The 22,477-nt window shown below is 52.5% G+C and overlaps 4 protein-coding genes and 1 non-coding gene across 5 annotated transcripts; 3 read left to right on the plus strand and 2 right to left on the minus strand.

Moving 5' to 3' along the window:
• Positions 1–732: 732 nt before the first annotated feature.
• On the plus strand, positions 733–6,854 carry LOC113147193. Its single transcript, XM_026336919.1, has 11 exons — positions 733–879; positions 1,045–1,254; positions 1,515–1,814; positions 1,949–2,066; positions 2,766–2,878; positions 2,991–3,650; positions 3,862–3,949; positions 4,454–4,533; positions 5,051–5,717; positions 6,232–6,437; positions 6,564–6,854. The coding sequence occupies exons 1-11, from the start codon at positions 733–735 to the stop codon at positions 6,852–6,854; spliced, it is 2,880 nt and encodes a 959-aa protein (XP_026192704.1).
• A 7,996-nt stretch (positions 6,855–14,850) lies between these two features.
• On the minus strand, positions 14,851–16,056 carry LOC34624209. The gene has a single exon (XM_022737300.2). It carries the CDS (start codon positions 16,054–16,056, stop codon positions 14,851–14,853), a length of 1,206 nt encoding a protein of 401 aa, XP_022590554.2.
• A 725-nt stretch (positions 16,057–16,781) lies between these two features.
• Positions 16,782–16,854, plus strand: Trnaf-gaa. Its single transcript has one exon. It is a non-coding gene; the product is annotated as a tRNA-Phe (tRNA).
• Positions 16,855–18,275: 1,421 nt separating this feature from the next.
• On the plus strand, positions 18,276–20,083 carry LOC34624210. The gene is made up of 6 exons (XM_026336921.1): positions 18,276–18,323; positions 18,428–18,597; positions 18,802–18,885; positions 19,361–19,430; positions 19,648–19,753; positions 19,998–20,083. The coding sequence occupies exons 1-6, from the start codon at positions 18,276–18,278 to the stop codon at positions 20,081–20,083; spliced, it is 564 nt and encodes a 187-aa protein (XP_026192706.1).
• Positions 20,084–20,732: 649 nt separating this feature from the next.
• Positions 20,733–21,882, minus strand: LOC34624211 (40S ribosomal protein S14-A). Its single transcript, XM_022737302.2, has 2 exons — positions 21,500–21,882; positions 20,733–20,838 (listed from the first exon to the last, which is right to left on the minus strand). Exons 1-2 carry the CDS (start codon positions 21,880–21,882, stop codon positions 20,733–20,735), a joined length of 489 nt encoding a protein of 162 aa, XP_022590556.2.
• Between the last annotated feature and the right edge of the window lie 595 nt (positions 21,883–22,477).

The following is a 22,477-nucleotide window of genomic DNA, read 5'->3' on the forward strand; positions in this document are numbered from 1 at the left end:
AAATATAAAGATCTGCTGCTCATGAAATGCTAAGAAGTAGAGGTGTGCATACACACAGGGAGGGGTCTGCCACAGCCGCCTCGCTTCATGAGGTGGTTGGTTACGACTGGGCCTGCTGCTGCCAGGCGATCAAGGGGTTCCGTAGGCGTGCAGCTGCATGCATGCATGCCGATCGCGGAGTTTTTTTTCCGAAAGCGCTGCCATTCCCATTAAAATAGCACTCCAAACAGCGCTCCCGCGCTGCAGCTCTCTGTTTTTGTGCGTTTGCATCTCTTGCCTCTCTCCGTGTGCAGCCCTCGAAGAACCAACACACCCTCCCTCCTCCCTCCCCTGCCGCATGTCGTCTCGGTGTATCGTCACCAGGCAGCCGCGTCGCAACGGGAGCTCGCCTCTCTTTTAGCCGCTTGCGACTTTCCCCAACAAACCGTGCAACAATTCTCATCTGCCTCTGTCCACTCGCTTGCTGCACTCGCTTGGGCCCCTATCCAGCCCAGAGGAGGGCCTCTCTGCTGCGGTGACACTCCACTCGCAGCCTGCCTGCCAGCCAGCCTGCCTGCCAGCCTGCCTGCCTGCCCCCCTTCCCCAGCTGTTCCCCCTCTCAGCCAGGAGGCCCCTGTACAGACAGCCCACGGCTACCCAGTGCGTCTCGGGGCCCCCTGCAAGGGCCCCGGGGCCCCCCCCCGCCTTCCTCCTTCCACGGCATGCATGCGTGCCATGCATGCATGCCATGCCATGCCGCCGATGGAGGCAGCCAGCGCTAGCAGCACGGGCGGAAAGCAACCCCCAGAGAACCTCCCTCTGGGGGGCCCCTCGCGCTCGCCTACAGGCGCTGCTGCCGAGCCGCTCACCGAGAACGCACAGACCGCTGCCGCCGCTGCTGCGCCTCCCACAGCGGCTGCAGCAGGAGCTCAGGAACTGGCAGCTGCCGCTGCAGGCACGGGGAGGGGCCCCCTAAGCCCTCCAGCAGGGGGGGAGCGGGGGGGGGCCCCCCACCCTCTCTCAGCCCATAGAGGGGGGACGGGAGATGCGACCACCTCTCCTGAGGCTACAGCAGTGTTACTGGGGTATGCTCATGGAATCACTCCGAATGCTGCAACGCCTCCCGCGGGAGGGGCCCCCTTCGCCTACTACCCCCCCTCAACCGTTCCCTATGTTGGGGGCCCCTATGTGCCCTATAGCTACAACTGGGGATTTCCAGGAGCTCCACCCCCCGTCAGCCCCTACTTCTCACTTCCTCCCGCCTCTCCAGGATCTGCGCAGCCTTACTTTGGAAATCCCGCCTTCCCCACACAGCAACTGCAGCAACTGCCGCAACTGCAGCAACTGCCGCAACAGCAGCAACAACTGCAGCAACTGCAGCAACTGCCGCAACTGCCGCAACAGCAGCAACAACTGCAGCAACAGCAGCAACAACTACAGCAACTGCGCGGCGATGAAGCCGCAGCAGCAACGGCTGCAGCAGAACGCGAGCTGAAGCTCACGAATGCAGTCCGCTTTCTTTCGCATCCTTCAAGTGTGCTTTATTAGACACACCGTGTCTTCCTGCTGCTGCTGCTGCCAGTGCGTGGGGAGCAGAGCATGTTGCCTCGCTGGTCGCGCACGCTTGGGGAGGGTATGGTGGGGGAAAGGGTGTCAAAAAAAGTGTGCTCCAAGGCTGCGCATGCTGCTCTGCTGCAGTTTCTGGAGCTGCAACGCGCGTGAAGAGACAATTTCTGGAACGAAAGGGCCTCACCAGAGAGGAGATCGATGAGGCTTTCGCCCGCGTCGCAGGTGCTCCCCAGCAAGAGGTCCCCCACGCACAGCCTCCAAGCCAAGTAAGGCGAAGTAGTGTGCGGCTTGCAGAATTGGCAGCCCTTCCTGCAGCTGCAGCTACACCCGGTAGTAAATAGCAGCCAAGTCTTGATGGGTCGCGTATTGCTAGTCGTTGCGCTGTCTTGGGGTACTGTAGATGCCTTGGCAGTTGCCTGCAGCTGCCGCTGCAGCTGCTCTGACGCATGCCAAGTCTCTCGCAATCACGCCTACGCAGCAGCCGCAAGGCAGCAGCACATTGAAAACTCTCGGGGCAGGTGAGAAAAGCGCTCATTCGCCTGATCCGCATGCACCTGGCGCGTCTACCAGACTGCAGAGCTGCATAGACAGCAGGTCCCTGAAAGGGGCTGCTGCTGAAGAGGAGGATGATTATGATTAGGATGCTGTTGCTGCTGATGATGATAAGATTGATGATGATAAGATTGATGATGATAAGATTGATGATGATAAGATTGATGATGATAAGAACGATGATGATAAGATTGATGATGATAAGATTGATGGTGATAAGATTGATGATGATAAGATTGATGATGATAAGATTGATGATGATAAGATTGATGATGATAAGAACGATGATGATAAGATTGATGATGATAAGATTGATGATGACAAGATTGATGATGATAAGATTGATGATGATAAGATTGATGATGATAAGAACGATGATGATAAGATTGATAATGATAAGATTAATAATGATAAGATTAATAATGATAAGATTGATGATGATAAGATTGATGATGATATTGATGATGAAAATAGTGATGACGGTGCTGATGATGATATTGATGGTGATGATAATGATAATAATGATGATGATAATAATGATGATGAAAATAGTGATGACGGTATCGATAATGATGATGATACTAATGGTAATGATGATAATGATGGTGATACAAATGGTGATGATGATAATAATGGTGATGCTGATAATGATGATGCTGATGCAGAGAGGCCTCAGTCGTACGGCCAAATGATTCGGAGGCTGCTGCTTGCTGCAGCAAGACTGCTGCTGCCAGCAGCGATCCTTGCTGCTGCAGTCACGGCGGCTGTAATCCTATGGGTGAGGGACCCCTTGCTGCTGCTGCTGGCGCACGTAGCGTGTTTCCGACTGTACGATTCGGGAGACTGCTTGCCAGTTCAACCAGTAAGGCTCGATGCTGGTGTCTGTGCAGGATCATTTCCGCTGCCGAAGGCGCAATAGGAAAAACAGCAGCCGAGAAGCCGCTGCTGTTCGTGCAGCGGCTGAAGCGGAGCAAACAAGGGCCACACAGCAGCAGGAGCAGCTGCTGCTGCAGCAACGAGAGCTGTCGCACCAGTTGCAGCAGCAGACGGAGGCGTTAAGTTCGCTTTCACGTGCGCTGCATTCTCTGCTGCAGCAGCAGCAGCAGCAGGAGCCGCGGATCGTGCTTGCCTTAGAAGGAGGTTCTGCTGCACAAGAGGATTTGCAAGAAGGCCGTCTCGCCGAGGATCAGGAGCAGCAGTCAGGCAGAGCGCTGCTGGACGGGCGTTGTTTTGTGCAGCCCTTCATTCTTGAAGAGGCTCAGCAGCACCAGCAGCCTTTGGAGGAGAAGGTCATAGGCGAACAGGCGCTAGCAGGATGTGCTGACAAAGGCGCAACAGTGCAACTGCTTGATGCTGAAGAAGGCAGCACGCCGTCGCCACTGCCCTCTCTGTCGCCTACAGCTGTTTTAGCTGCTGCAGAAGCAGCAGCCCATGCAGCAGCACATACAGCAGCAGCAGAGATCAGTCTGGGAGAGGCAGTTGCGAATTTTGTTGCTGCATGCGTGGAGCGTCTTGGCCTTGCCGCACGCAAGCCCATCGGCACTTTGCTGGTAAGCCGCTGATGCTGTTTCCGATACTGCTGCTCTTATAATTGCATGAGGAAACTCCCGCCTCCCTGTGAGGGCCCCTCGTATTGCCACGTATGCACTGCATAGTTGACGGGAGAGACATCTCCTGGAAGAGGGAGAGCAAGGGATACGCCTCTCGTGTTGTGCCTTTGCGATCACGCAACTGCACTGCGTGCCTGTGCTGATGCTGCAGCTGATGCTGCGAAATTTGCGATCTGCCTCGACGGCTGAAGATCGCTTGCGCTATGGACGCGTAAACACAACGGCTCCCCGATTCAAAGGTGCGCAGAGGACGGGGGGTGGGGTTGTTGTACAGCTTCTTCCGAGTGGCGCAGGCATCCCCTGCCGCATAGGAGCCACAAGTGTGTGATGTGCCTGTGTGTTTCTTTCTGACGATGGCTGTGAGCTGCTGTGACAACGGCGCTAAAAGCTTCTTTTTCATGACAGGCGTGGCGTTTCTCCAGGCTTCGTTCCTCACTCTACTGGCCTTAAGTCTCCTCTATCTACGGAGCCGCCTCTCGCGCGCGTCTCCGTGCGTGCGTGGCGAGTTGCGCTGCTGCGCTTTTTCTGACCAGCTTCCGTAGATGCCTCAGCGCTGTCTGCTTAAGAGCGTGCTAGGCAAGGGTGTGCTTGTTGTACCTGCCTCACTGCATGCATCCGCGGATAAAGGCCTTACCCATGGACGAATACAGGCTGCTGCTTCTCTTCCTGCATGCGCGCGCGGCTTGCTCCCCGTGCAGCAGCTGTGATGAAATGCACGGATGCCTCCCCTTTGCTGCCTGCAGAGCGCTTCTCCGATGTTCGACCGGAAGTCGCCTCCCTCCTAAAGCACATTGGATTCTCTGAAGATGCCAGTGCCGTCTGTGTATGCCTTGCCTGGCTCTGACATGCGCAGCTCTAATCAAGTGCCTGTCGTCACCCTCTCCGTCTCTCTGCTGATGCTTCTGCATTTTCATGCTGCTGCATTTGCATTTGTACTTGCGTGCTGCTGCTCTGCATTCGCATTTGTGTGCTGCTCCTGCTGCTGCTTTTGTATTTGCTTGCTGCTGCTGCAGCTGCTGCTTGTGTACTTGCTGCTGCTGCTGCTGCTTTTGTATTTGCGTGCTGCTCCTGCTGCTGCTGCGTTTGTACTTGCTTGCTGCAGCTGCTGCTACTACAACTGCTTTTGTATTTGCATGCTTCTGCTTGTGTACTTGCTTGCTGCTACAGCTGCTGCTTGAGTACTTGCTTGCTGCTGCTGCTGCTTTTGCTTTTGCATTTGCGTGCTGCTCCTGCTGCTACTTCTCGATCTGCCTCCGCGAAAGATGCTGTGTGGAAGAGAAGCGTTGGGGGCAGTGGCTGCTTGTTGTGCTGCCGTGTGCTGTTTGGGGTGTACAATGCAGACCTTTCAGGGGGAGCTGTCGAAGATCGCGGACTGCTGCAAATTGCTAGAAGCCGCATTTGCGGACGCCTCTGCTGCGCCTTCGATACCAGAGGCTGCCGCTACGGGGAAGGATGGCGTTGAAGTCGAGGAAGCCCCCTTTCCGTCCAACTCCGCGGATGCTACGCTTGTGCATGCGAGCCCACCAGCGTGTGGGGGGGGCAGCAGTGCGTGGCTTTTGCGATCGCGGCATGAGAACCAAACAGAAGCAGAAGCTGTGGCAGTAGGACTGCTGCCAGAGAGAGATGATGCACGAGATGAGCAGCAACGGCGTGGGAGTCACCACGAGGACGTGCAGCAGGTGAGTGCTGCTTCAGCTGTAGCTACAGCCTGGCCTCAGACGGCGGAGCTGCCGTCAACACGAGGGCATGTGAGGCCTTTTTCTGCGCCTTCGGCGACAGCTTCGGATCCTTTAGTGCCTCGGGATTGCGCGAGTGACGGAAGAACTGAAGGGCAAACGGGAGCAGCAGCTGAAACAACACAAGCCGCCTCTCACGGGGAGCAGAACGCTGCCGCCCCCCATGCACCGAGGAACGGCTCTAACAGCGACAAAGAGGATGAGACGAGGGGGGGTTCATCAATCTCCTCTGGGAACAAGAGTGCTAGCAAGAGTGCTAGCAAGAGTGCTAGCAAGCACCCGATTGGCAGCAGTAGCAGTAGCAGCACCAGCAGTAGCAATAGCAGCACCAGCAGCAGTAGCAGCGCTACCCACCTTTCGAGCTCGTTGGCAGGAGCAGATGTCGCCTTCCGTACCGTCATAGCAGCACAGTCCAGCAAGGAGGCCCTTGAAATCAGCAAGGCTGCTTCAGCCGGCAGCAACGGCACTTCTCTCACTCTACCCCGGCAGTCTCCCTCCACGATGAGTCAGGATCGGCCGCTGTGCCCAGTAGCGGAAGCTCCAGCCAGTCCTGTGTGTGTTCACAGCTGCAGCAGCGGCAGCAGCCACAAACAACACAGGGGGGGGACGGCGTCGTCTTCTGTGGCTTCCGAGGGTACCCAGAGGTCCTTTGGATCCGCCTGGGGTCCCCCCCTGCCGCTGCATGCGCTCCCGTAGGACTAGTGCAGTATCGCTGAGGCACGTGCAGAGTAGACGCACTAGTGGACAGCTGCAGCCTCCACGCGATGCAGCCACGACAGCAGAAGGCTACCTGCCCCTACCCGTGCAACACCAACCACCTGCATGCGCCGAAAGGGTGCCAAGTGGCCAGCCTGTAGAGGCATCTAATTTAGCTGGTAGCAGAGTGCTCGCAGCCCTTGAAGAACACACCGGCAAAAGAGACGGTAGAGCTGCTGCCACGAGACACCATGAAGGTGTTGTTGGCGCTAATGATGCGTGCTGCAGCGAAATAGCGCTTTGCAACGCAATGCAAGCATCCCTGCTTAACCGCGTAGAGCTGCAGGAAAGTGGATGCAGTCCATAGCTTCGGGCGGCTTTTCAAACAAGCAATGATGACGACTGCCTCGCGGGTGCATAGGGGGCCCACGGGAGTTGTCGGGATAGGGGTCTTGAAGACGGATGCAGAGAAGATTCAACGAGCGGAGGCACACTGATTGATGAGGCGATCCAAGCAATTCCAGACGCATGCACTGAGAGGCAGCGCAAGCGACGGCTATGCAGATACAAACTTGCAGGCACAAAGACAGGGCACGAATGTGCTTGCGAGCGCCTGCCTCAAGGATGGCTCGACGACGAGTCTTTCCGGCTGTTTTCTGTGAAGCAACGGAAGCAATTTGCTTGCTACGTTCAAGGAAGAAGCACAGCGTGACTTTCAATGGTAAAGCGCTACATCCATGGATCACTGGTTCTTTTGTGTGTGCATCATGGGTGTATGTGTTTGCATCACATGTGTTGGTGTGTGTGTGTATCGTCTTTTTTACTCGCACTCCAGACAACGTTGATATTTATATTCTTGCTTCGAATTTCAGTGTTCTTTGTGAACGTACAGATGCCTGTTGGCGACATAGCTCGTATTTTGCATCTGCACGATCAGGATTTGATATCCTGTGACTGAAACTTTCCTGTTTTGTTTCGGCTGCCAGGCGCTGCAGTTTTTGCTGCTGGCGTAAGAAATGTATGCGAGCAACGGTAGGCGTGAGTGGGCCGATAGGGCAGTCCCCGGAAGCGAGTTTGTTTTGTTCTCAAAGCAAGCATCTGGGAAGGGAAAGAGGCGAGAGCGAAAGGGGGGCGTAGCCAACGCTGAATGGCATCGCGTATCTGTTTCGTAGGAGAGCTTTGCGTAGTGTCTAAAATGGCTAGGCGCAACGTTCCTCAGAGTAAACCCCTCGAGGCCTAGGATGTATGGGTTGAAGCCGGGGCATTTGGAGAGAGCCAATGACGAGATGCATTACGCGAGAAAATAATCACCAATACGCGCTTGCATGGGTGGTCTTGTGAAGCGCGGCTTTTCATACGATGTCCACTGCTACTTGGCATGAAGAGCACCCCCCTTGTACGGGTCTGTCTGCATTTACCTTCCCTCGTGAACACATGCACAGGAGAAGATGTGTTCCTTCGTTTAGCTCCATCAGCCTGATGGCCTACGAAGCTTGTTCAGGCTCTAGAGCTCCGGGTGTTATGTGCATTCAATTGAAGAATTGCTGTGGCAGCCAACTGCGTGACTTTTAGGACACTCTTCATGGTGAATACAGGTGCACGTTGCCGGCTGTCTGCTGCGTCGCTTGTTGCGGCAGTTGCGCAACTCTCAACTCTGCTACCGATGCTCGTCAAAGTTCACTCTTTTATGGGCTCTACGTCCCGGTAAACTCTTGAGGAATCTCCCCGTCTACGTTGCTGAAGACATCAGCCCCTGGGGCAGCAACAGAAACATTTGCCAAGCTCCACTCTTTCCAGCTTATAGGAGACAACATCTGTTAGCTAAAATACGTAGGCAGCCCTGCAGTGACTTTCATGTGGGGCATACAGCTTTGAACTTTGGTGAAAACCACTTCGGACATTTCCGCAGGGGGCTCTCGGGCAATAGGTATGCGGGATCGGTGCCGTGTGGGTTCAGTAGATCTGTATTCCTTTCGCAGATATCCAGACTATCAGTGAGCCATTCATTCCACCTGCTGGTAACATTAACACGCATCGAGCCCACCAGGGGTCTTCTTGTCTCTCAAAGATGCAGTATAGTGCCAAACGGTATGGCAATGCAGGCCTGCGTGAGGAAACAGGTAGAGGAAGCCTATGCAAGCAATGCTGGAACAGCTATTAGATCGACAAAAAACACTTGAACACAGAGAAAAACCGGCGAAAACATGGAACCCTTTCCTCTATTCAATCTTCTACCCTCCATAAGCGCCTTCTAATCACAGCTACCCAACAAACTTTTACCACACTATTATCTCCGTTACATAGGGTGTGTGCGCGTAGAGCGAAGCCGTCCTCGACATCTCCTGCTTCAGCCCATTAGTGTTCTACCTGACAGTTTGTGAGTAAGGGCCGAGAACTTGCACTTCAAGCGGCCACGCAGACTAGGCTACTTCTACAAAAGCCTAGCAACTTACGACCCCTTCATGACTCACGAAACAAGAAGTAGAAAAATTTTAGCACCCTTCAATATATTTCAAAACAGAGTTACTGCGGGATGCACCGGCGGAGGCCTGTACAACATGGAGGGTACCCACAAATCGAGTGGTAAGCATTTAGCAGAACCAACACACCGATGGACAGCAGCTCGAAAGGAAAGGGGAGCTACGCATGTGAAGAGGAAAAGTTTTATAAATTTATGTAGTCCAAGTGCAGCAGTCAACGGCCGTTTCTTCATTTTTGAGGTACAGGCACCGCCTGCAGCCTACGACAACACAGCCACTGGGAGCTGCAATACCTGCACAAAGGACGCTTCCGAGTTCAGCAGTACTTGGAGTTTGTCCATGCATCAAGTAGGACTTTTGGGCATTGTGGAGGGTTGAAATTGAAGATGAAGATACTCGGCATAGAGGCTGCACAGTTTTAGCTTATGAGCCAAAGGAGAAAGCCCCCCCAAATGCCCACAATTAGGGTAGTGAGAGGCCCTTAGGGCTCATCTAAACGGCCTACAAGGGCCTTGATACAAGGGTGCAAATATCGTCCTCCGCCTACCTTCGCGTGCAAGTCGTATTGCGGCTCTTTAATTAAACGTAGAAGAACTTTATTGGTGGCTCTGTGTATGCAGGGGAGGCAGTTTGCTAGCAGGAATAACTAGGATTCAAATCTTCATTCAAGCCATGATTTAATGGTTCATGCCGATACCAGCTCACCGGCAAGCTTTGAGCGAGAGAACTAAGAGAGCCGAAACAGGAGAATCTTAGCTTGCTCGGTATGTCGAGAACTATAAACTTTGGTTCGCAAACGCGAAAATGTAGACGAACAAGTGCTTTAACAATGTTTTCTCTTGGGTCGGGGGGAATTCTCATGTCAAGCGCTAGCCGTCTGAGCAGCAACTGTGCAGTTAAGCAGCCAGCAAATGGGGCACTGGCGAAAGGTTGAGTTTTTAAGGTTTAGAAGCAAGTGGGCGCAGCTTTTGCGTGTTTGGCCGAAAAGGGAGTGCCAAGTCAGGACCTCCAATCAGTGAATGACTAGGCTGTGTCAACTGGCCGTAGCCTTCATTCCTACTTTACCAGGAAGGAAATCCAGAAGTAGCAGCACGCTCAGCTAGGCGCCCAATGACAGCGTCATAACAACGTACCTGTTATTACATTGCGAACCTGGGTCACATTATCCAGAACTGCAAGCGCATGCAAAATGTCAAAGAACTCAAACAAGGGGACTGCGATCAGTGGAATCAGGTTGTACCGCAAGCACAAAAGGCACATCATAAAAACAGAAAAGTACCCGTGCAGGCCTCAATGAAGCGGAGGCGGCTGCAAAAGAGAAGGCCACGAGTGGACACACACCGCAGGGCCGTTTGAGAGCAAGCTCGCATCTACGGTCAAGAATTTTCAGCCCTACTTGACACTTGGGGATGACTGCGCGAACCAGTGAACCGCCAACTTGAATTTCTGCGCCGTACCCTCTGATTAAAATATCACTTCACATACAGACTTGGGTTTCCTAATGGGACAAGAATGCGGCCGTTGAATACCACTTGAAATCGGAGTGAGATCCTATTAGGGTGGTCCGAGGCTTCTGTGCTGCAACTCTGCACAAACATGTACCTCCAGGTTCGCCTTGGCTACCACTTGAGCAATGGCCTCTAAGGAGCGTTACGTATTCCCAAAGGAATACATACCTTACTAGGAAGCTATTGAGGGGCTTTCAAAGCTGCTCCCTCCTGCCCATCAACACACCGTCATATTGTTGGGATATGAGGAGAAATAGGCAAGTAGAAAAAATGTAGGTGCTAAGCACTCCAAACCTTCAAAGCTGATTGTGCATAGCATTGGCGCACACGGACACAACACTCAGCCTTGCTGTAGCGGAATGACAGTACTCTGTAAGACATAAGCAATAGGAACAGACAAAATAAACTTAATACTATTAACCAAATATCACATAGTATAAATACTGTAATAGAAGGTGTTAACAGTGCAGCTTCCCTGGCGACATTGCCCTTTACTGCCCCCCTCCCCTCTTCACTATACGACTTTGTGTTATATTCCTGTCTTTTGCACTGAATGTGTGCGGGAAAGAGAAAGGGGACCTTTCTTCCTGAAGTCACTCTTCAAGGGAAGAGAAACACGGAACACAGTGCAAAGGAAAACAGCATATGTGTGCCTCAGCCACTAAACTGATATCGATGGAAAGAAAAACTTGCACAGTAGCCAACCACGCACAACAAACAAAAACAAAACGACCTCGGAATCCACGAGGTCCCAGCTCGACTCTCTTTTTTCAGTCAAGCACGCAGGAGCTGCGCTCACTTGCTCTTGAAACCTTAAACACTCAACCTTTTGTGACTGCCCCACTTGATGGCTGCTTAGCTGCAGAGTTGCTTGTCAGTCCGCTAGCGCCTGACATGAGAATTCCTGTCTACCCGAGAAAAACCATTGCTATAGCAGCTGTTCGTCTGGGTTGTGGCCTTTTGCAAACCAAAGCTTATTTTTTCTCGATATACTGAACACTTTCGGCTTCCGTAGTTTTCCCAAAGTAGCTGATAGCGACATGACCCCATGGGTCGGTGCTTGCATGAAAAGCAGAGCTGGAGTCATCCCTGCAAGCAGACGATGTCCTCTTTGGAAAAGGGTCGCTATTGAAGCGCCTCTAATTTATTATACAAGCCTTAAGGACCAGTCGTTTTTCTCTTCAGGAGCTATAAATAAGCAGGGCATATTTCCAAAATGGCTGGTGGAATAATCGAGTTTTTGCTCCTTTCAAAAGCCGTCGTGCTTTTCTTCTCAGCAGAGCTTCATCGAAGAAACATTTTTTGGCTGCTTAATCATGCCTTTTTACCAGCCTGTAGAGCTACTGCGCTCATGTCTGCTTGGAAGCCGGTCTCTTCCCCCATGACAGTTGGTGTGCCATCAAGTTACATTGCCAGCCGCTCTCCTGGCTTAGGCTGGTGCCGAAAAGCAAATTCTCAGATCACCAAAGGTTTGGTCAAGTCCAGACAGATTTCTTAGAGAAACCGGATATTGTACTGCATCTACAGTCAGTGGAAAAGCGGTAACAGCGGCTTTGACCCACGCGGGGGTACCAGCTACTCTCTCATGCCTCCATAGAAAGATACTTGACTTTAAACGCAATATACGCTTAATAGAAAGTTACTGAGTTTTTTCAAAGACTCCTCGCCTTGATCTGCTCGCGGCCCTCGAAGTTTTCGACGTGAGAGGAAAGAACACCTATGGTGCGTAGAGCAGCATCCTCTTAGCCCGTCGAGCCTTCAAGGCCAGGTACGCGTAGCATTAAGCGCACAGGGACACACTGCGTGTAGCTGCATCCAGCTACTACTCTCTAGGTAAAAAGATATATGAATGACGAAAGCCAATTCTATAGTTTACAAGTAACTCTGCATCAAACCTCTGCGGGGTGTCCTAGAAACTACTTAGATGTGGGGTGGCGCGCTACGGAGACAGGCTGTATCTCTCTGGTAAGCGATTCAGCAGGCCATCTAAAAGGAAGACGATAAGAAATACCGTGCCAAGGACTGCCCTTTGTGCCGAAATATTAAAGAATACGAAAATGCCGTCACCACTACTCAAATTGCACACGGTTAGGTGCTGAACGCATAAAGTTTTGCAGACAAACTTTGCAGCGCATTTCAGAGAAGGTGAGTAGACACTCTGTTAGTTTTACGAAAATTTGTAAGATGTTCATGGACAGAACGCGGTTTCTGAAGCAGGGTCACAACTACCGCCTATTTAAAAAGTGTCTAAAGCCAGACTTGCGCTGCTTTCTGCTACCCCAGTCTGGAAAGTAGAACGTAATAACCCAGGTGCAGACCAGGTTAGTACTTGCGTTCTTGCCGAAAATCGACGCTGTACAAGTTACGGAAGCGTTTTGAACCAAGGGAGTTGGCGATGCTTCAGGAAGAGGTTCTGCAAAATGCAGTGTGAAGTTCGGACGAAGTAGTGTTTACGATGCTTTGTAATTTATTGTTACAGAAGCATAGATTAGAGCTAAAAAGCTTTTGGTTTTTTCTAATATGCGCGGTGCTAGGAGTTAGAACCGATTTGCATAAGTGTGTGCTTCGACGCGCTTTGAATCCCCTCTCCTATGGGCGCCATCGCTCGCCCGGTAGATCCCAACAACCCCGGCCGGTTTCAAACTGCGTGACATGATCTTTTTCCTTTTGACGTGATATTATTGTTAATTGCTGGTTTGGCGTATATCTGATTTGATCTACGGGAAAAGCGCAGGTGGGATTCATTATTTGCCAATCGAGCATTTGGCCTTGCCGTATCCAAAATGGTAGCCGTGCAGCGATTCACACTTTTTCCCTTTCTTTTTGCCGTATCTTGCAGACTGTGGAGTGCCGAGTCAGCTAATCCACAAAGTCCCGCGCCATCTTCTGGAGGTACACCTGGTCGATCTCCGTCCTCCGGGCGTCGCCAGGAGAATGCATCGGGATCTCATCTGCACGATGAGCTTATGGAGGGATTGAAGAGTATGGAAGAAGGTGGACGGGGGAATGATTCAAATGATGGATCTCTCGGCTCGCAACTTCGGGGGTATACGAGATCTGACACTTCTTCCTGGTTGAAGCCGTGGTTCGACCAGATGAAGCATCTAGCTGAAGCCGTGTGTTTGAAGATACTGGAGGAAGGAGGCATCCCGCAAGCGCGGGATTCCCCTTTGAAACACTTTGGCTACGTGTACTTCGATGTGAACACAAAAACCTACTCGACATCAAGCGGAGTTCCACTGTCGGTTGTGAATGGCGCCCTAGTGCCCATCAAGTTGGGCAGCAGAGACTATATCATGCAAGGCAAGCTAACGGACATCTTACTATTCTTGAAGTGTTATTCAAAGTATCAAGTAGTGGGGTCATACCTGGGGGATGATGGACACTGGGACAGCACGCCAGATGACCGTTTTCCGGTGTACGTGCAAGTCGAAAATGTTGGGCCTGAGGCTCACGGATCTGTCAGCAAAGCACTCGTCAGACACTCCATGCAGCGAGTGCTTAAGCGTATCAACCCCCGGAACGTCCTTGCAATGGCTCTGGCAGGTGCCATCCCCACGCTCATTAGCAACGAGAACGCGGAAAATCTCTTAACTAAGCTTGTCAAGAATTGGAGCGCCAGTCAGAGCTTGGGTGAGCTGAGTCTCAACCTAAAGCAATCTGCGGAGGACACCAAGGAGAGCTGGGAAAAGCTGGCTAGTGAGGAAAAGTTTGTGAAGAGGATGGGTCTGTTTTTGGAGATGCTACTCACGAGTGGGGCAAACGAGACAGAGGAATGGCAAGGAAAAGACAACGTGGACCTGAAAAAGGATCTCACGGTGGTATTAACTATGTACCCTAGACCAGAAAACAAGGTTCGGGCGACTCGAAAACTTTCCAGTAGCACAGTTTCGGTGGAAGAGGTTTTGGTCGTAGTTTCAGAGATGAGTAGCCGTTCCATGATTGAATCATGAAGAGGCTTTGGGAGTTGATTACGGCTGAAGAGCAGTTTGCATTAGGATTGTCGCTGCTGTGGCTTGTTGTTTGGATCAACGCAAGCAAGCATCTCATAATAGAAACCTTTCTTGGGATAGCCTCTGCTAGTTAGTATTATATGGCCCTGCCTATGCATTGGCCGCATCGAATGCGCATGCACAGGGCTGTTGCAGCGTGCTGCACTTGTATTTTACATGGCCCTTAGCGTCTGGCGCGCAAGGGGAGAATGTCCCAGTAGGGCACTTTCGCCTGCAGTACGCTGCACTTGTTTCACGCGAGAATCATAAAAAGTTTTGGGAAGCGGATGTCATTTGAAAAATTGCCCTTTCGCATACTGTGGTGATAATCACCCAATCTTTCATGCTTCCGTCGTACATGGCAGGTGGCACTAAATATCATGCAAGGGCTGCGTAGGTCAGACAATCACAAGGTTCCTGAGAATGTGAGAACAAAACACTAAGGCATTAGCCGCCGAAGGGCACTTCGTTGCCCATGTATCCACCAAGTAATGAAGTTGGCAGTGCACCACTTGCCTCTTATGCAGGACGTGCGCATTGATGGGGCTCCATCAGACGCGCAACCACGGACTGTATAATACTAAGATGAATGGCTTTTGACACAAAAGGTCAAAACACACTGCGGCGGCAACTGGGGGGGCAGGGAGCTGCTTAGCAAGACAACACTTTCCCATACCCCTAGAGCAAGCTGCTTCAATGAACATGTAAGCACAGGCGCTGGGATCACACTACTTCGCCGAAGTCACGAAGCTATCGGGCACTTTGTACAACTTGTCAATGCCCCCCAACATAACTAGCAGTTCGGCGAATCCTTCAAAAGCCTCCTTGACCGACACGGTACTGCTGCTTAGCGCGAGGGTGGCCCTGTTATTGTGACATGGCTTAGGATACATGGTGATGGTCACCGTAATCGGTTTTCCGAAGCACACTGTCTTGGGGTCACTCCAACCGGAATCTCTTTTCTGGTGCCTCGTTTGATTCAACAGATGCCAAATGCGCTTGGCGCCAGAATGCGCTGTGCTTGGGGATTGCAGGTCCTCCACGATGCTCTCCGCTTCACTCTGAGAGATGCCTAACAAGCTAGCCACCTCGCTGCTTTGCTGGAGCCAGCCCCACTCTCGCATCGTTACTCCATACACGTGCCGCACACCATTCCAGAGTGTGGGCGACGCATCAAGTGCTCCCTGAAGGGTAGAAAACATGACTTCCATAGGGCTAACTCTTTTAAGAATTTGCTGCACACCACTGCGTAGCAGAATCGCCTTGACTGAACCATGAGGGTCAGGGCCCACATTCGACACTTGTAGGTACACCGGGTGGACCGACTGGGGAGTCTTGTCCCAGTGGCCGTCGGGATTCAGCACAGATCCCACGATATTGTATTGTGAATAGCAATACAGAAAAAGCAATACCTTCGCAGCGCGGCCCTGTATGATGTAGTCTAAAGACCCGACTTTTATGGGCACGGGGAAGTCGTTGATCTTCGAAAGGGGTAACCCTGCTGCCACGGTTAGTTTCTTGGTTTCCGTATCAAATGACGGGTATCCATATGCCTTCAGGGGTGAATGAATGGATTGTGGTATTTCTCCTGCTTCCACCAAACGTTGGCACTCGCTTTTCTTTTGCTTATTCTTGCCTAGGAGACTGGTGAGCCAGGAGTTTTGAGTAAGCTTTTTGTTCGGATGGTTGACTGAAGACACGTGAGCATTAGATTTATCCTTTGCTTCCTTTGCTTTGGTGCCAGAGGAGGGCCCACGCGGCTGCTCTGGTTGCTGTAAGTCCATTAGAACCTCTTCGAGCTCTGACGGATGTCCACCAGGCACGCCCGCAACCAGATCCTCCACGGAATCAGGAGCGGTGTCATCTGCCAGAGCTCTAAATAATATAATTATAAAAGCGAGAGAAAAGACTCTACGAGCAAGAGGCGCCACCATTTGCAGATAGGTGTGGCAGAAAGCAAAACACGGGATCCGGCGGTGTCCTCTAAATGCGGCGAATCCTTGAACTGAAAAATTGCTCAAGGTAATACTATTCTACAAAACATTGGCAGTGCTTTTGGAATGGGTGGCTCATCGTGGATTTATTTTGAAAGGGGATATCTCTGAAAGACTTGGTGCACTTGACAGATCCCCCTGGGAGCGCTGATATGGGACAGCTGCAAGCACGTCTTCGGCTCCTGTAGCACGCCCCTTGAAACAGCATACCGCGTGCTAAAAATCAAAGACTTACTTCATATTAAGCCAACGGCGAGTGATATCCTGCCTTCCATTGTTCAACCAAAACGGATTTTTAAAAAAACCTAAAGCGAGGGCTTGGTTAGCCAGATACGCCGGGGCGTGTCAACCGATGCTGAGCCAGGAGAACCCCCTATTGCTCAGGACTGCTCCTTATGTGCTGAAAAAGGTGTGTAGTGCTATCCATGATAAACTGCCTAGCTGTTCGCGAGGTGGTCGCGCCGGTAAGCCGAGTGGGAAACAGAGACTAAAGTATAAAAGGAGGGCCGGAGGACCAGCATACGTCGACTGGCACTTGTACTAGCGCTTCATCACTGCTACACTATTAATTGTTAGTTTGTGGGTAAAGTGTAATGAAGCCCACTTTTGAGAGAGTCCGTATGCGCCAGCGTGGGTAGAACCGTGCAAATTTCTGCCAGCGCCCCGCGCTGATAGCTCAGTTGGGAGAGCGTTAGACTGAAGATCTAAAGGTCCCTGGTTCGATCCCGGGTCAGCGCGTGTCTTTCCTTATGTGCGTGTATGATGCAACGACCTTGCTGGTAGCGTTTTCTGCGGAGAGTCTGCACCAGAATTACGGAATTGTCCGAGAAGTTTTGCGCGTCATGGGCTGCAAGCCGTTAGACTGACAGTGTTAGATGGCTGGTTGCATGACGACTCCAGAAACTCCTCCGCCACCCACACACGGGTACTGGCCTTTAAGGTGAAGGATAGCGTCGAAGAGGAGCACACCACCGGCTCTCCTCTTAGGGCCTTCCGGTTATTTCCCCTCCTGTACATCTGCAAAATACTCTGCAGCTCGCGCTTTCCGGTCTTAATGGGGCTGGTTCCACATGAACTATGGTGTGATAGCAGTAATGCCCTTAGACTCGTTGAAGAGGTATCCTCGGGTGGAAAGGGGCGCTCATCAACTCGGCTGAGGCGGGACATGCAGGGTTCAACTCCAAAGAGCCGCATTGAGTGCCGTTCGTGTTTCCGCGCATTTTGCACCACTGTTGCCTTAAACTTAGCATTGCTTGCTTTTAAGGGATATTTATGACTGCTAGACTTTTTTGCACACAAAATCCATTGCCTGTGGAGTCGCAGACACACCGCTCCATCGGCGGACGGCCGTCCACGAACTGAAACGTCGCGACACGCCCCCGTGCAACTTGTTGAACACAAGGCGTTTTTAATGGCGGTCACAACCGAATGCGAATTTCGTTATATCAAGTTTTGCGACGGAGACATTCGCTGCGTTTCGCGTCATGGGAAGGCATTGAACCGCTCCTCACAAACATCAGGAAAGCCGATACTTGCGCATGGACTGCGGGTCTCCTCTGTACTCCGCTACACAAGGTTTTGACATTTAAATGATTCCGATGGCCGCTTTTCATTAAAAGAAGCAATTTTCGCACCACTCTGTTCTGAGATAAGGGTGCTCGAGGGCCCCCATTAGAGCTACCTGCCCAGTGGCCAGCAAGAAACCCCAGAGCAAGTGGGAAAAGGCCAGCGTGCGCAGTGCAGACACAGCGAAGGAGAACAAGAGCAAGAAGAAGCAGCTTCTTGGCTGTGGCACCAGTTGCAGCATCCTCCCATGGAAGGCCAAGCAGCTGCGATACGAAAAACGGCTTTTGAGGAACGTCGAAGGAATTTCAGAAACCATTTCTTTGCCTCTGAAGGCATTTGAATACCCCCCGGCATCACTACTCAGAGCAGCCTGGACGCACGCTGCATGCATGCATGCATGAATGCATGCCACATAGGCAGTCGCATTGGCTGCCTGCCCTTTTACGCGCATCGTAGCAGCAGTTGATGGCACTGCGGCTGCTGCAGCGAGACAGCCACGGGGAGGACGCCTAAGACTCCCGTACCCGTATGCACAGCGGCTTGTGTAGCATCAGTGCGACGTACTGAAAGCCTCAGGGAGAAACACCGATCATATGGCCTCGTTTAGCTCCGTCCTGCTGCCTCTCCACCAGCCAGCAGCCGTAAGCTCGCTGCATCTTGGCTTAGTTTTGAGGCGTAAAGGCTGAGGGGAAGCGCCTGCGCCTCACAACAAGGCGAGAAACAACGTGTTTTGCTTTTCTCTCAGAGTGGAGGGCAGCCGCTCCAACAGCAAGTGCCATACGGCCCACCTGTGTCGCTGACTCCTCAGACAGCAAAGCGGCTGTTGCAGCAGCACAAGGAGTGGGTGCATGCGGCAGTCTTTACAGCCGAGGGTCTCTGTGTTGCCGCTACCTTTAGCGAGCCAGTGGAATTTCAGTACGTTCTGGACTGTGCTGCAGCCTTTTATTCCCCAAAGCAGCTACCCTCGGCACGAAGCAAGCCTCTCAAAAAAGGCTTATGTCTTTGCCTGCAGCATGCACAGGAGTCGCCCTTCCGGCTACCCACTCTGGCGAGTTTCTGTTCGTCGCAGGTGTCGTTCTTAGCTCTGGAGAATCTTCTGTGCGGTTTGCGTGTGGGCAGAGCAGTTGCGCGTGCTTTCTCTTCCCGCCAGACCGCCATTAGCGAAGGCGTCGAGTTTCTCGGATGCGTGTATTCTGTTATGAGGTGATGACAGACTGACTGTCACACACACGCACGACATGCCGTCTTGCAGGGCCGGCCTTAGCCTGTTGCAGATAGAGCTTTAGAACACTGCAAAGGAGCCAGCATTTCGACGCAGTTGTTGTCGGGTTCTCCTCTACACAGAGGGAGAAAAGAAGGGAGAAAGGGGGAGAAAGAGGAGGAGAAAAGAAGGGAGAAAGGGGGGAGAAAGAGGAGGAGAAAAGAAGGGAGAAAAGGAGAAAGGGGGCGAGAAAGGAAGGGAGAAAGGGGGGAGAAAGAAAGGGAGAAAGAAAGGGAGGGAGAACGGTAGGGAGAAAGAAAGTGAGGGAGAAAGGGAGAACGGTAGGGAGAAAGGAAGGGAGGGAAAAGGGGAGAACGGTAGGGAGAAAGAAAGGGAGGGAGAAAGGGCTTTGTTGTATGAGGCCTGGCCAGTGCTGCAGTGAGGTTTTAGTTTTTTGGCTTAAGGTGCAACGCTCAGGTATGCCCCTTCCATTATTATTTGTCGTCGTGGAAACGGCGAGGATACGGAGGGCCTTGCGCTTCTGAAGGTGAGCGCGAGATCGAGTAGCATTTAGCTGTCTAATTACACTCAAGTCAACGACCAGCTCGATTTCCTGCTCCTTGGCAGTGGGGATGCAGTCTGCCGAGGGCACTGGCGTGCGACTCCCGACTTCTAAAAAAAACAAGCAGCCGAGCAGTCTAGACACACGCTGCATGCATGCATGCATGCATGCATGCTCTCCTCGGCTTTTGGATGCGATTAAGGGGCTATCTCGCATGGGGGAGGAACTGTTACTACTGGCCGTCTACCGTCCCCCCACCGTCTCTGCCTCGGCAGTGTCGCAAATGCGGCGTTTCTTCGAGTCGCATCGTGAGGCGTACAGGAACCCAACGGCCCCCTCTGTCCCCTCCCGCTAGCTAGCTAGCTAACTAGGAAGCAACAAACTAGCCGAAAACTAGGAAGCTACAAGTTAGCCAACAACTAGGAAGCAACAAACTAGCCAACAACTAGGAAGCAACAAACCAGCCAACAACTAGGAAGCAACAAACCAGCCAGCACACACGGGTAGCTCATGTACACTCCCTTCCCTGCCACCATGTGTTGCGCGCTGCAGTGGGGACGCTGCCGACGTTGAGGCTTCCAGAGACTATCGAGAGTCTCTTGGCTAGGCAACGCCTTGCCTTCACTGGAAGCACGTAGCGATGCCTGCTGCCTCCGAGCCAGCCGATGGGGGAGCGCATGGGAGGCCGCATGCGCGCCACAGCTGCGACCACCTGGAAGAGGGGGAGAGAGGAAGCGGCTTGGCAAGTGGAAGCAGCTCCTTCCACACGAACAGCTTGCCACCTATGCTTGCGTGCAAGCTCTAAAATAACACCAGGGGGATATCTGTGGAGTCTAGCTAGCTACTTTGTCTAGATGCTGTAGGACTGCGAAATAGGAAACGGGCTGAAAGGAGCTGAAGCTAGGACGGGAAGGTTCTGGAAGTGTCACTCTGTCTGGGATCGGCCTCTCGAAGGTTCACCAATTCCAACACCCGTGAAACGCGAACTATGTATATATATACATATATATATATATAAATATCTAGATAGTCGCCCCCTTAGAACCCTGCAATAGCAACAAGCACTAGTGACTAGGCATTCTTTTCTCCAAACTCTAGGTTTTTGCAGACTTTCAGAAAATGCAATACCGACACGCAGGTTCCTTCTGGCACCGAGGCAGCGCAGCCTTTTGCGTCTCCAAGGGCAGGAAAGGCTACGAGCAGGAGCAGCCACACAACAAGACGCTTTGACGTATCATGCAGTTGCACAGACGCTGCTTTTCCCTGCCAATGCACAAGCCGTGCAGCCTACAACCTGCGTCCACGCCTTCCCGATTTTCTGCGAGTGCTATCCGTGGGGATGGGAGTTACATCCTCAATGCGACCAATGCGGAGCCCAGAACGAGCAAGAGCCCTGCAGCAACAACAACAAACAGCGCATCAGAAGGCGTCTACAAAAAATTCGCATGCATGCACTTCATAGGTAGACCCCAAAAACGAGGAGGCCGCCCCAACTCCCTATGAGCGCACTGGCAGCACAGCACGTGTGTATTGGCATATAGTACATGTAAACAGACATGGGCATGTATATCTGCATGAAAATATGTACACACAGTCTAGCTGAGAGCAACGCAGCAGCCTTCTTCCAGCCCCGAAAACGCGATGCGATCAACGGGAAGTACATACAGTTTGCACGAATATACACAAACACACACATGTCGATCCACAAACATATACAACTGGTGAGCTTCGCGGAATCTGTCTTCGGCAGGCAGAAATGTATCGTATCTCCCCACGCATGTGGCAGCCCAAGGGAGAGGGGAGGAAGGGAGAGGGGAGTTCTTCTTCTGCGTGGCGACTGATTGGAGGAGCGTGTGGGTTATCCGGCAAGCTGTAGGGGCCTTCTCTCTCTCTCTCTGTCTATCTCTATCTCTCTGTTTTCTGTGTTGGGCAGTGTCTTCTTTCTGGTCCTGTAGTGCCTCCCTCCGTGCAAGCTCCTAGCGAGCTCCCGAAAGAAGAGCAGCAAGAACAACTCCTGCACAGCGACGGGGGAAGGAACGCTCCGACTGACTGACCGTAGAGCAGACTGCGCGCCAGGTCCAGGAGTTTTGCTCTTCGTTCCGCCAGTGGCTCTCACACGCACGTGGACGGCAGTAATACCCAGATCCTTGCACCTCGCAGCAACGTCTGCTGCAGCCATCATAGCCGCGTAGGGAGAGGATTCATCGCGATCCGCCTTCACCTTCATGCCGCCAGTCACGCGCACGAGCGTTTCACGGCCCGACAAGTCGGTAACGTGGATAAAAGTGTCGTTGAAACTGGCGTAGATGTGAGCAACCCCAAACACCAACTCATCTTCTCGAGTTTGCGGTCCCAGAGAGGGGGCGGGAGCAGCAGCCGCCGTTGCTGCCGCAGCAGCAGCTCCCTCTCCGGTTGGTTCAGATTTCTTCGGCGCCATCGTGCTCGTGAGACTGGTGGTTTTTCAGCAACAACAGCAGCAGCGGCCAGAAACAAGAAATTAATAGGAACCACACAGCGTGAAGACGTCTGCCTCCTGCTGCCCAGGTGGCTGCCAGAATGCCGCAACGGCTGCCAGAGGAACAGCAGCAGCAACAACAAGCCCCCCCACAGGGCGAAGCCTCCTCGCGCATGCATGCAGGTGCATGCACGTGCATGCACCTGCATGCACCTGCATGCCTACGCGTCCGTACCCTGCCCGTGTGGCTGCTGCTCCCCTCAGCCGAGCGCCCCGTTCCGCTTGTTTTATAGAGGGAAAGCGGGAAAAACCGTATTTAAAAACAATTTTTTTCAAAATGCGTGCCAACGAGATGCTTGGAAGGGCTATTTTCCGCCAAAAGCTTCATAAATGCAGGCAGCCAGGCACCAGGGGGAGCTCGGCCCCCTTCCAACGATCGACTGCTGCCTTCTTCATCCGCCCATGCGGCAGCGGTTGGCAGCAGTGGCTGCTGCTGCTGGCGCATGCACCTGTGTGCAGATTTGTTGCTGCGGCTGCTAAAATCTAAAGAAAAAGGCGGCTGCATCGTGTCGTAAGT

This window comes from Cyclospora cayetanensis, unplaced genomic scaffold, assembly GCF_002999335.1.
Source record: "Cyclospora cayetanensis isolate NF1_C8 unplaced genomic scaffold, CcayRef3 CcayRef3_contig_154, whole genome shotgun sequence".
In the NCBI taxonomy this organism is placed as follows: Eukaryota; Apicomplexa; class Conoidasida; order Eucoccidiorida; family Eimeriidae; genus Cyclospora; species Cyclospora cayetanensis.